This window comes from Podarcis vaucheri (assembly GCF_965113315.1).
Source record: "Podarcis vaucheri genome assembly, chromosome: 9".
Classification (NCBI taxonomy): Eukaryota; Metazoa; Chordata; class Lepidosauria; order Squamata; family Lacertidae; genus Podarcis; species Podarcis vaucheri.
This window is the reverse complement of record NC_138767.1, coordinates 80,302,949-80,315,266: the sequence shown is the minus strand read 5'-3', so window position 1 is coordinate 80,315,266 and position 12,318 is coordinate 80,302,949. Positions and strand designations below refer to the sequence as shown.

The following is a 12,318-nucleotide window of genomic DNA, read 5'->3' as shown; positions in this document are numbered from 1 at the left end:
TTGAGCTATGCATATATCAGACAATGCATTTTAAAAAGATATCTCTTCTGTCTCTTTTGTAGGATTTCCATATTCCAAATCTGCTTCTCTTCCTGACTATGGAAAGAATGGGTTACACCATGTAGGTAGACATAAAAATGTCTTAAGTGCAAATACAATGTCATATGTGATTAGGCTGATGAACCATTTAGCTCCCTGTGCTTGCGCCAGGTCAGGCTATTTGTTAGCCTGATCTGGCATAAGGAGTGAGTAATCTATGGCATGAGGGCAGATTCAGCCTTTTGCTGAATTTCATCTGGCCCCTTGAAGGCGTGGGTTGGGCCAACTGACAGTTGATGAGGGGCAGGGGCTCTAGACTTCTTTTTTAAATTGTGTATTCAGGATTCTTTGTGTTCCCGGCAGTGCTCAAATGTGCTCTAGCATTCAAGTTCATTTGTGACTCTAAAACTTTTAAGATGGTCACATGCCAAAAGTAGCAATGCCTCAAAAGTTCCACACTAGAAATATTCCTGTTGTTGTTTTTCTACTGTCACCTTTGATGCACTTTGCCACCACGGCAATGTGCCAAATTGAAATCAGTTATTCAGTGCAGCCACTCACACGTACGCTTCGTGATGATGACATTTTTGTGAAACTGAGCACAGCAATCACAGCCTGTTAAGAGTGAGAGTATAGTGCTGGCACGGTGGCACAGTGCAAACATTCTGCGCTTAAATAAAAAGTGTGGGGAAGGAGACAAAATTCCTGCTGTTATGTACTGAGAACAATAGGATCCAAACTGAAGCAGTCTGATTGGTCCTAGAACAATAGGATCCAAATTGCAGCAGTCTGATTAGTCCTAGAACAATAGGATTCAGAATGCAGCAGTCTGATTGGTCCTGGAACAATGCAGCAGTTTGATTGGTTGGCAGGAACCACCCAATCCTGCTCCAGATAGAAGTGAATCCACAACCTGATTGGCTTACAGTAGAATTCCGGAATTAGCCAATCATGTGCAGCCCATTGTGTAAATAATGTATATAAAGCAGATACTGTGAGGGGACTTTCATTCATTCCTCCTCACCACTATGAGCTGAATAAAGAGCATGAAATCACTTTGCGACTCTGAGTATATTTCACTGGCGACGAAGGTGGGATCCCGCTGAGCTGACTGCCACACACAGCACCGCAGCACCGCCACCTGCCGCACTGCTGCCTCGCACCGTGTATCCAGGCTTCAGCTCCGGGACACAAGGAACTCAGAATGGCAGCCAACAGCAGCTTCTCGCCATTCAACCCAGCATCTGGAGACTGGGAAGCGTACGCCTCCCGTTTCACCTTCCTCCTAGAAGCCAAAGGGGTCACCGACGAAGAAGATGCCAAGAAGAGGGCGATATTCTTCAGCGTCTGCGGAGAGGAGACGTTTGAAATCGCCCGGGCTCTCCTTGCGCCTGAAGACGTCGCTACTGTTCCATACAAAACAATAATGGAACAGCTGAAGGGGCACTTTTCGCCGCAGCCCTCAGTGGTGGCTCGTCGAAATGCCTTCTACGCAAAGCGACAAGCCCCTGGGGAAACCATAACTGGGTTTGTGACCTCTCTCCGCCAAGCCGCCCGGTTCTGCAACTTCTCAGAGCTGGAGAACATGCTTCGTGACTGTCTCGTCGGTGGCCTGAAGGATGAGAAGCTGCAACGACGCCTCTACGCTAAGAAGGACCTAACGTTCCACGTCGCTCTGGAGGAGGCCCTGGCAACGGAAGCTGCCGAGAGGTCGACGCAAGAGGCACGGCCGAGCCTGCCATCCCAACCGAGGGTCCACCATGAAGACCTCACCGACGACTCAGGATCTGACAGGGAGGAGGTGCACCGAGTACAGCAGCGCACTCAAGCAGCGCACAGACCACAGCTGCCTCGACGAGAAGGAGGAAACTGCGCAAGCTGCGGGGAGAGTCACGAGAGGAGGACCTGCCGTTTCCGCAACGCAGAGTGCAGGCAGTGCAGAAAATCGGGACACATCGCCCGGGTGTGTCGGGCTCGGCCCACCCGACACCAGGCATCAGATGACCAACCCAAGAGCCCCAGGTCCCGGGGCCCAACGCACCAAGGCAACTCGACGGAGCTCACGGACTGCCAGGTATACCAGTTGCCCCACCCCAACGTAGAGAAAATTTATGTAGAGGTACAGATAGAGGGGGCCCCATGCCGCATGGAGCTTGACACGGGTTCAACTCTATCCATAATCTCGGCAAAGACCTTAAGGAAACTGTGTCCTACTGGGGGTCCCAAACTCAGGCCGGCCCCATTCACCCTACGGGACTTCCAGAAACGTAAGGTCCCCACAATGGGGGTGGGGACCTTCAGGGTGCAATACCGAGGGCGGACGCGACAACTGGACTTGCTTGTGGTCAAGGGCCCCTACATTAGCTTACTGGGATTGGCATGGTTTGGACCACTGGGGCTAGCTGTCACCGGGGTGAACCACACTAGCTTACAAGTGGACGTGGACGCCATATGCAAGGAATTTCCAGGGGTTTTCGACGGAAAATTGGGACAGTATACGGGCCCCCCCATTGCGCTACAGCTTGACCCCGCAGTACGACCGGTCAGGCTCAAGGCCCGCCGGGTCCCGTTCGCCTTGAAACCCCGTATAGACGAGGAATTGGACCGACTCGTGGAGCAAGGAGTGCTGGAGCCGGTGCCTAATGCCCCCTGGGAAACGCCAATCGTCACACCCGTCAAGCCTAATGGTTCGGTCCGCATCTGCGCAGACTACAAATGTACCATAAACAAGGCCCTCACGGCCCACGCATACCCAGTGCCAGTGGTCAGCCATGTCCTTGCCACCCTGGCTGGGTCGAAAATTTTTGGCAAGCTGGACTTGGCCCAAGCATATCAACAGCTGCCAGTAGATGAGGCCACAGCAGAGGCACAGACGATTGTGACGCACAGAGGAGCGTTCAGGGTAAAGCGGCTGCAATTCGGGGTCAGCGTGGCACCAGGCATATTCCAGAATCTAATGGACTCTCTCCTTAAAGGGATTCCTGGCGTCACCCCCTTCTTCGATGATGTGTTGATTGCCGGGCCCACACCAGAGGAGTTTGAGGACCGCCTCCGCACCGTTCTGCACCGTTTCCAGACGGCGGGTCTCAAGGTGAAGCGAGAAAAATGTCTACTAGGAGTGCCTCAGGTGGACTTTCTGGGATTTATGGTGGACGCAGAAGGGGTCCACCCGACGGGGGACAAGGTACGGGCCATTTGTGATGCCCCAGCGCCCAAGAGCAAGACTGAACTTCAGGCCTTCTTGGGACTATTGAACTTTTACCATTCCTTCCTTCCCCACAAGGCGGCGGTAGCGGAGCCCCTACACAGACTCCTGGACAAGCGGGCCCCTTGGGTGTGGGGCCAGCGCCAGGAGGCTGCATTCCAGGCAGTCAAGGACTTGCTTGTCTCAAACTCTGTCTTGGCACACTTCGACGAGAGGCTGCCAGTGGTGCTAGCATGCGATGCCTCACCCTATGGCATTGGCGCTGTCCTGGGGCACCAACTCCCGGATGGAAGAGAGGTACCGGTGGCGTACTTTTCCAAGACACTCAACGCAACCGAGCGGAACTACTCGCAAATTGACAAGGAGGGTCTGGCAATCGTGAAGGGAGTAAAAAAATTCCATGATTTCTTGTACGGGCGGCCCTTCACCGTGGTGACTGACCACAAGCCGTTGCTTGGCTTGTTTGCCCCCGAAAAGCAGACCCCCCAAGTGCTGTCTCCTCGCGTCCTCAGGTGGTCAATTTTCCTTGCCAGCTACCAGTATGCACTGATTCACCGCCCGGGGAAGGCAATGGGCCATGCGGACGCCCTCAGCAGGCTACCACTACCGGAAACAGGCCCTGACCCAGCACCTGCACAAGAGGTTATGAGCCTGGAGCTGCTTCCTGACCGCCCCATTCAGGCACAAGAAGTTGCACACCATTCCAAGAAAGATAGGGTCATCTCCCGGGTCCTGGACTGGGTGTGGAGGGGATGGCCCAGCAGCAGCCCCGGGCCAGAATTCGCCGGCTACACAACCCGCAAACATGAACTGTCGGCCCACAAGGGGTGCCTGTTATGGGGAAGCAGAGTCGTTGTTCCCCAGCCCCTCCGCAAAAGGGTCCTCACAGCCCTACACGAGACACATCCAGGGGTAGTAAGAATGAAGGCCCTTGCCAGGAGTTATGTGTGGTGGCCGGGGATCGATGGAGAGATAGAGGCTTGGGTCAAACACTGCCAGGCCTGCCAAGAATCCCGCCCAGATCCCCCAAGGGCCCCAGTCCAGTCCTGGGAGTCCGCCCGAGCACCATGGTCACGCCTGCATGTGGATTTCGCTGGCCCCTTTCAGGGAAAAACATTCTTCATAGTGGTGGACTCCTACACCAAATGGCTGGAGGTCGCACTGGTACCGTCCACTTCCACGTCCGCAGCCATCCGGGTACTACGCAGGCTGTTTGCAACCCACGGGCTCCCTGACACTCTCGTCTCAGACAACGGGACTGCATTTACGTCAGGAGAATTCCAAACCTTCACAGCACAGAACGCCATCCGCCACATCCGTTCAGCGCCGTTCCACCCTGCCACCAATGGCCAAGCAGAACGCATGGTGCGGACCACCAAGGACACCCTCCGCCGCATGACGCAAGGGGACTGGGAGTACCGCCTTGCCACATTCCTTCTAGCACAGCACAGCACCCCCAGCTCAACGACTGGCCGGAGCCCCGCTGAACTACTAATGGGTCGGCGCCTTGCAATCAGATTGGACCGCCTTCACCCCGATAGAGCTCAGGATGAGGTAGTCGTGGGGGAAGGCAGGAACCCCCGGACCTTCGAGGCCCAGGACCCAGTGTACGCAAAGAATTTTGGGGCAGGCCCGGCATGGGTACCCGCCACAGTCACCAGGGTCACTGGCCCAGTGTCGTACGAGGTGCTAACGGATGGGGGGCAATGCTGGCGCCGCCACTGCGACCAGATACGGCGACGATTCCCGGGAGAAACCCAGGAGGAGGACAGGTCAGAGGAGTCCCAAGGGAACAGCGGGACAGTGAGGCCCATAGAGCAGGAGGGGCCAGCAGGAGAGGCAGAATCAGTAAATACAGAGAGGACCCGTGAGGCCGAAAGGACACCAGAACCAGAACCACGACTGAGCGAGCCGGTTGCACCAGACCAAACAACCCCATCACAGCCAGCATCCTTGGAACATGAGCCAGAACCTGGAGCCCAGACCAGGGAACACCACAGGCCGCAACGCACACGTAGGCCGCCGGCATACCTTGAGGACTATGAATGCGACCTCCCGGGCAGGACTGGAACTTAGAGGGGAGGGGTGTTATGTACTGAGAACAATAGGATCCAAACTGAAGCAGTCTGATTGGTCCTAGAACAATAGGATCCAAATTGCAGCAGTCTGATTAGTCCTAGAACAATAGGATTCAGAATGCAGCAGTCTGATTGGTCCTGGAACAATGCAGCAGTTTGATTGGTTGGCAGGAACCACCCAATCCTGCTCCAGATAGAAGTGAATCCACAACCTGATTGGCTTACAGTAGAATTCCGGAATTAGCCAATCATGTGCAGCCCATTGTGTAAATAATGTATATAAAGCAGATACTGTGAGGGGACTTTCATTCATTCCTCCTCACCACTATGAGCTGAATAAAGAGCATGAAATCACTTTGCGACTCTGAGTATATTTCACCTGCAGGCCTGATCTTTTTTCCAGTTCCAGTGGCTTTGCTTGTGTGAGCAGGGTGAGGGTCCACTGCTGGAAAAGGCAGTGGTGGGAACATGGAGGGAACATAAACAGTGGCCTGGGAGGAGCATATCTGTCAACGTTTCCCTTTTTTAAGGGAAATTCCCTTATTCTGAATAGGATTCCTCGCAAGAAAAGGGAAAAGTTGACAGCTATGGGGAGGAGTCAAAGGAGGACAGCACAATTCAAAGTTGCAAGAGTATTGAAGAACATTTATGTATCAGGAGGGGAAATCAGTACAAATCTGAATTGAAAATGTTTGTTGTTGCAAATACCTGCAATAAGACATGTGTCTGGAGAGGCCCTGGATCTGCTTTTGCAGAAAGGGCCAGCTGTCAGGTGGCTTGATCACAATTTTAAGAGCTGTCCTCAGGTGGGAAATGTGATTTTTACTTCTGTATGTTCTGATTTTTTTCTGTGGGTAAATATATTTGGCTACCAGCTCCATAGACTTCTGTTCCTCTTTAAGGCTATCTCCAAACAGATGCATTCTCCCACTACTCCTTTCTCTGTTTCTCTCTCAACTTGGGGGAAAGGGTTAAAAAGCCCTCCTCATTTGATGTGGTACCACCATGGCTGATTATTTTCTTTTTTAAGAACATAAAGGTAAAGGTAAAGAGACGACTCTGGGGTTGCGGCGCTCATCTCGCTTTACTGGTCATGAGGCCAGCATGACTAAGCCGCTTCTGGCGAACCAGAGCAGCGCACGGAAACGCCGTTTACCTTCCCGCCAGAGGGGTACCTGTTTATCTACTTGCACTTTGACGTGCTTTCGAACTGCTAGGTTAGCAGGAGCAGGGACCGAGCAACGGGAGCTCACCCCGTCCTGGGGATTCGAACTGCCAACCTTCTGATCAGCAAGTCCTAGGCTCAGTGGTTCAACCCACAGCGCCACCCACGTCCCTTTTAAGAACATAGAGACACTTTAAATCTGATGAATGCGTTTATCATGATGCATAATAGGTAAATTTGACATTGTTTCTTTAAAGGAAGGAAAATAATCACCCGAATAAAATTCATAAGCAGAATTACAGGCTGCAACCGTTTGACGTTTGACTGCGTGACCAGAAAAGGGGGCGGGAGCATAACGGGGCAGCGCAAACTTATGTGTATTCCACCGTCACACACAGTGACCTGGAACGCAACCCCCTCGCAAATCAGAGGTTGCCTGTACTTATGAGGAAACATTAGAATAGGCTCTCCTTCAAGCTAAATGTAAAAATAAAATGAGAAAGTGAAATGAATTGCATTAGCTTAAATGTGAGCTTGACATTAATAAAAGTAAATAATGGAGCATTACTTCAGTAAGATGATTAACAGTGAAATCATATTTATGTCTACTCAGAATTAAGCCCAAAAAAGCTCAGTGGGACTTACTCATAGCTAAGCGTTTATAAGATGCAACCTGATAGTATTGTTACTTCAGTGAAATAATTAATGACAGGCCCCTTTGGACAGAATTGCTAGAGATATTTCACACAACCATTGTCAGATACCTCAAGAAAAAACAGCACCTTGTAATACAAGGTTTGAACCAAACCTAGTTTCAGTAATAAAGCTACACGATAATTCGTATGCCTAAAGAATTCCAAACTAAAAATTGGCTTTAGTAAAATCGCTATTGTTTTTATGGTGGTTATAGATATTTATAGACCACTTCAAAAAGTTTCATCATATCCATATCCATATGCATGTTGCAGCTGATTTGTCACTTTCTCATCACAGGTAAAGTGTTATATTAAAGAGTGCATGCTATAGATGGCATTTTTCTGTATTATACTTTATTATTTATTGAATTAATTTACAAAACACCGTTTTTCTTCTTTCCTAGGCTGCAGATATGGCCCAGTATGACACCGACCAGGATTCTACTTGGGGAAAGAGAGGTATGCCCCAAAACTGTCCCATTTCTGCCTTTCAAAGGAAGGGAGGCTTGGGAGGGAGGGATCCCAAACCGCTGTTCTCCGTATGAGTTGTGCTAAGACTGCATAACCTTCAGGCACTCACTAGAACTGAGCAATTGGCAACCTCAGAACTCTCTCTGCATACCACTAATAACAAACAAACTTCTGGCTGCTTTGCACAATGTAGAATGGATTTCATATTTAATGCATTTGCATCAGTGCAGGAGTTGCAAACTTAGCATCAGATTACCAGCATAATTGCTTTTATGATGAATAATCTTAATGTTTGGGTCAGAGAGGTTAGCGGAGTGTGCAGCTATAGTGATTTCACAACCTCAGGGATGGTTGAGATTTCACTGGTTTTCAGCTGGTGGGTTGGGACCTGCTACTGAATTGAAGTCTGACCCAACGTGGGTCACACAGATGAAAGCTAAAAATGAGGAAGTGGGTCTCCAAATTACTTCTTCAGCTCAAACCCAGTCCCAGGTCTAAAAGGTTGGAAACTACTGGATCAGGCATTAGGGCCATCATGAGAGCATCACACAAAACCCCTCTTCTAGGTGGTAATACTGAATGTGTGTTAGCCCACCCTTTCCCATTTGTACAAAACATGCCAACAGAACAGCCATTAAGGATATGTTAGTGTTATTATATGAAGTGCCTGCACTAAATATATATTACTTGTTGAAGCATATGATAAGGAGCGCTATATCATCATCATCATCTTAATTGATTACTTGCCTTTCACCCTAAGGTCCCAGGGTAGGTGACAAAAACTAAAACAGAATTTTAAAATAAAACACAAAAACAGTTTAAAACGTAATCACAAAAATAAGGTGGGTCCTGAAAATGTACCGTATTTTTCGCTCTATAACACGCACCCGACCATAACACGCACGTAGTTTTTAGAGGAGGAAAATCCGTAGGCATGCCACCCGTAGGCATTTCCTCCATAACACGCACACACATTTCCCCTTACTTTCTAGGAGGGAAAAAGTGAGTGTTATGGTGCAAAAAATACGGTACATCTCACGTGTCTTTCGCATTCAATGAGTATTGCATAAAGAAGAGGAGGGAGTTCCACAGTTTAGGGACTGCCGCCACCACCTAAGCTTCTGAGCGCGGCAGATCACCAAAAGGCCCCCCTCTGCCAATCCCAACACCTGAGGGGTCCTTGGGAAGGACGCAATATTTCAGGTATTTGGGGCCTATGACATCCAGGGCCTTAAACACCAACATGAGCGTCTTGACCAATTCAATTGTTTCAAAACGGGTTGGGGTTATGTGGGATGTGAAGGGAACCCCAGCTGGTAACTTGGCCACTATTTTGGAGCTTGCAGCTTCTACATGGTCTGACTCCACACAGTAAACTTTTTTGATGGCAGTCGACAGGGAGAAGTTGATGGGTGTAGGGAAGAGGATATATTTAATAGTCTGCAGACCCACATGTGTGGGTTAGCTAACAAAGGAAAAACAGCTAGTGCCTGCTTTTAAAAACAACGGGACTAGTACATAAAGAGCTGCGGTAGCAGAGTTTAAATCTTATCATTAGGCTGATTAATGAAACATAGGAATAGGCTATTCAACCTCTTCTACCCTCCTCCGTGAAATAGACCACACTCTGAAGTCAGTTTAAAAATGCTTTACTTGCTTAATCCAGGGTCACAGCCACACACTTTTTCTTTATGCAACAGCAATAAAATACAGGAAAATGTTCTTGGGTAGAAAAGCAGCCGCTGACCCATGTCTGAGGCAGAGAGCTAACTTGAGGCGTGTCTGCCTCCATTGCTTGCAGTGTGAGAGGGATGGAGGGAGAGAAATAGGAACAGGAAACAAGCCTTTGCTCTCAGGAGAAGGAGGTGCGTGACATCATTGAGCCTACTCTCGTGATCTAGAACTCTGTGGTCCTTAACCCCTTCATATACTAACTAGCATATATGCATTGTTAGGTTTGACTGCTAAAATCTCCCACAGAAATAATACTTGAACGAGTTCTCAAAATGTAGTATATAAGCAACAGCCAGTTCTGCTCTAACCTGCCAGTTTTTTTTCCTGTCTCTTGCAGAATACAAGGTAAGGGTTGCTGTTGACAACACTTAGAGAATGTTGAGAATCAGCCCTTCTTAACAAGGTTCAGTATATTCCTTTTTCTCCTTTAGTCCTTTTAAAATCAAATACATCAAATATAGATACAAATATGTTCCATTTGCATTTTTAAAAATTTCCACAAGGGATGCATCTTTCTAGTGTCACACTTTCTCTTTGCATTAGGTCTATCCATATGAAACACTTATTGTAACAAACAGAGTTCGAGTGAAGCTACCAAAGGATGTAGACAGAACTAGGCTGGAGGTAAGGAATGCATTTACTTATTTATTTATTTTTAAATTGTATGTGTTGGAATTTCCTGAGCAGATGTGGCATTTGGAAGGTGAGTGGCACAGAAAGTAGCAAGTTAGTGATTGCTAGATCCAGAGTTGAAGGACTCTTCTAGTTGGGTTAGGGAAAGAGGTTCCTCCCCTTCTGGAGCAACCAAAGTTGTCCCTGCCTCTGGATTAAGGGAAGGGGTCTACTGCTAAGGGGTCTAGAATATCCTCCATAAGTCATGTGGAACAGGAACATTTGGTAAGTATTTTCCTTCTCCAAATACCATGGGGTAATGGAGGCCATGGACAGGCTTTGAGCCTCCACACTTGGTGTTTTATTATTTTATTTTCTGATCCTGATTGGTATCTACCTGTCCTTCTGTTTACTTGCTTTGTCTTTTTATGGCTTACTGTATTTTCATTCTGATTGTTGGTTGCTTTGAGTGCTGCGGGCAGAAAGATGCAATACAAATTTAATAGAGAAGTATTTTCTTTGACATTTTAATGTATGATTTTGCGGCAAATGGTTTCCAAAATATGTTGTGAATTTGATTCAAAACTTCACATTTTTATTTCTAGCACAATACATGCATAAACGTAAGGATTTTTTTTTACTGCTTTTTCCTTCTTTTCTTCTTCAAGCGTCACCTGTCCCCTGAACAGTTCCAGGAAGTCTTCGAAATGAGCATTGAACAATTTGAACGACTTGCACTTTGGAAAAGAAATGAGCTAAAGAAAAAAGCTCTGCTTTTCTAGCCTCCCGTAGACAAACTGAAATGTGCTTAATGAAAACAAACTGCACTCTTGCCACAGCTTATCATCTGCGCCTGCTGTTGACCCTTTGTCTAGCTTCATTGTGTTAGGGGTAGGGACAGAAAATTGGAGAGAGAGAAAACATGGCATTTTCATGACCCAGAGGAATATCTCAGTAGCTACTGGGTCTTCAAAAGTATATAACAAGCCTTGCTTTAAATTAATGATTGCTTTAGCTGTTGCCTGTTGCAAAAAAAGTAATTTTAAATAAGAAGGAAATGTGTAGTTTTGACAAAAAAAATCGGCTACTGTTTTGTTTCTACATTTTGCACTAGTGAGCAAAACCTGTACAAAATCAAAATATGCTGATGAAAAAAATCTTCCCCAAGAGGGTAAAAAATGTGCTACTTTGAAGCAAATGTGATAAAGGCCAAAGAAAAGCATGTCAGAAAGTCACTCTTGCCAATGTTTGTGTGTGACATCTTTTTAGGAATAAAAGCAAACCTATAATAAAGCACTTTAAGTCTCATTCTCTCACTTAAATACAATCTGCTGTTCCACATGTAAAGTAGCAAATGAAAAATAGCTATCCATCTTTTATTTTAGTAAAGATAGATTGTGATGTACATGTGTTCAGAGTACCATTCAGACAGTTCAACATGCAACCTATTTTAGATGAAGTACTTGATTTAAAATGCCTGAACCATTTATTTCAGTGGGACAAAGTTCTAACTACTTTGGGTTCCCAGCTGGAGATCATGTAGTAATTCAACTTTCACATCACAAAAATGCATAAATTCTTGTGTGTCATAAGGCTGTGCAATTCTGACTGTATTTCTATTTTTTCTACATTTCACATACAAAGAATGTGTAACTAATATTGATTCTATGCACACAGTGGTTGTCCATATTAAAAATATTGTTTTGTAACTCACATGTTATATGGTTTGTTACTCCACTGTTCACCTCTCTTAAGGAGGTGCTGCTATAGAGAGAAGTAAATAGAAAATTCAGTTCACATGTGGCGTCATTAAAAAAAAAACCTATCAATAATATAGAACCATTTGTCTGTGTTTGCATGCACCTGTGCAAAGAAACTTCTGCCATGATATCCTGGGTTAGTCAGCTTCCTCTTCTCTGTCTTAAGATTCTCACCAGATGCAGTCACATCTGGCTATACCTACCAGCAAATTCCTCACCTCCAGCTTTGCTTACTGCCCAACCCAGTGGTTTTCAACCAGTGTGCCGTGGCACCCTGGGGTGCCTTGAGAAAGAAGGATAGTTGGTCAAGGGAGCCATGGACTCAAAAAAGGTTGAAAACCTCTGGCCTAACCGGATGAAGCGTTTTGGAGACGTTGGAAGCTTGCACAATATTTTGTGACATTTTCGTTGACTTCAGAAAGGTTTTGGCCTAATATGATTTTTTAATAAATCAACTACAGTGGTACCTCAGGTTAAGTACTTAATTCGTTCCAGTGGTCCGTTCTTAACCTGAAACTGTTCTTAACCTGAAGCACCACTTTAGCTAATGGGGCCTCCT

The 12,318-nt window shown here is 47.1% G+C and overlaps 2 protein-coding genes across 9 annotated transcripts in view; one reads left to right on the top strand and one right to left on the bottom strand.

The window, feature by feature from the left end:
- SH3TC1 (SH3 domain and tetratricopeptide repeats 1) overlaps positions 1-12,318 on the bottom strand; it is a 409,292-nt gene that overhangs the window by 110,418 nt on the left and 286,556 nt on the right. The window lies entirely within an intron of this gene.
- The window catches only part of ABLIM2 (actin binding LIM protein family member 2), a 68,680-nt gene that overhangs the window by 51,054 nt on the left and 5,308 nt on the right, over positions 1-12,318 (top strand). For 6 of the 8 annotated variants that reach the window (XR_014223633.1, XR_014223634.1, XR_014223635.1 and 3 more), the window contains 5 exons: positions 63-121; positions 7,587-7,641; positions 9,725-9,790; positions 9,931-10,011; positions 10,668-11,295. The exons of 1 other annotated variant lie outside the window; for it this stretch is intronic. Coding sequence is in view for 1 of the 7 variants with exons in the window: in XM_082238550.1 (XP_082094676.1) it covers positions 63-121; positions 7,587-7,641; positions 9,725-9,732; positions 9,931-10,011; positions 10,668-10,781 (317 nt within the window). In the remaining 6 variants the exon portion in view is untranslated. Of the gene's footprint in view, positions 1-62; positions 122-7,586; positions 7,642-9,724; positions 9,791-9,930; positions 10,012-10,667; positions 11,296-12,318 lie in introns of those variants that run through there. One more of the 8 variants, XM_082238550.1, reaches the window with a different exon arrangement.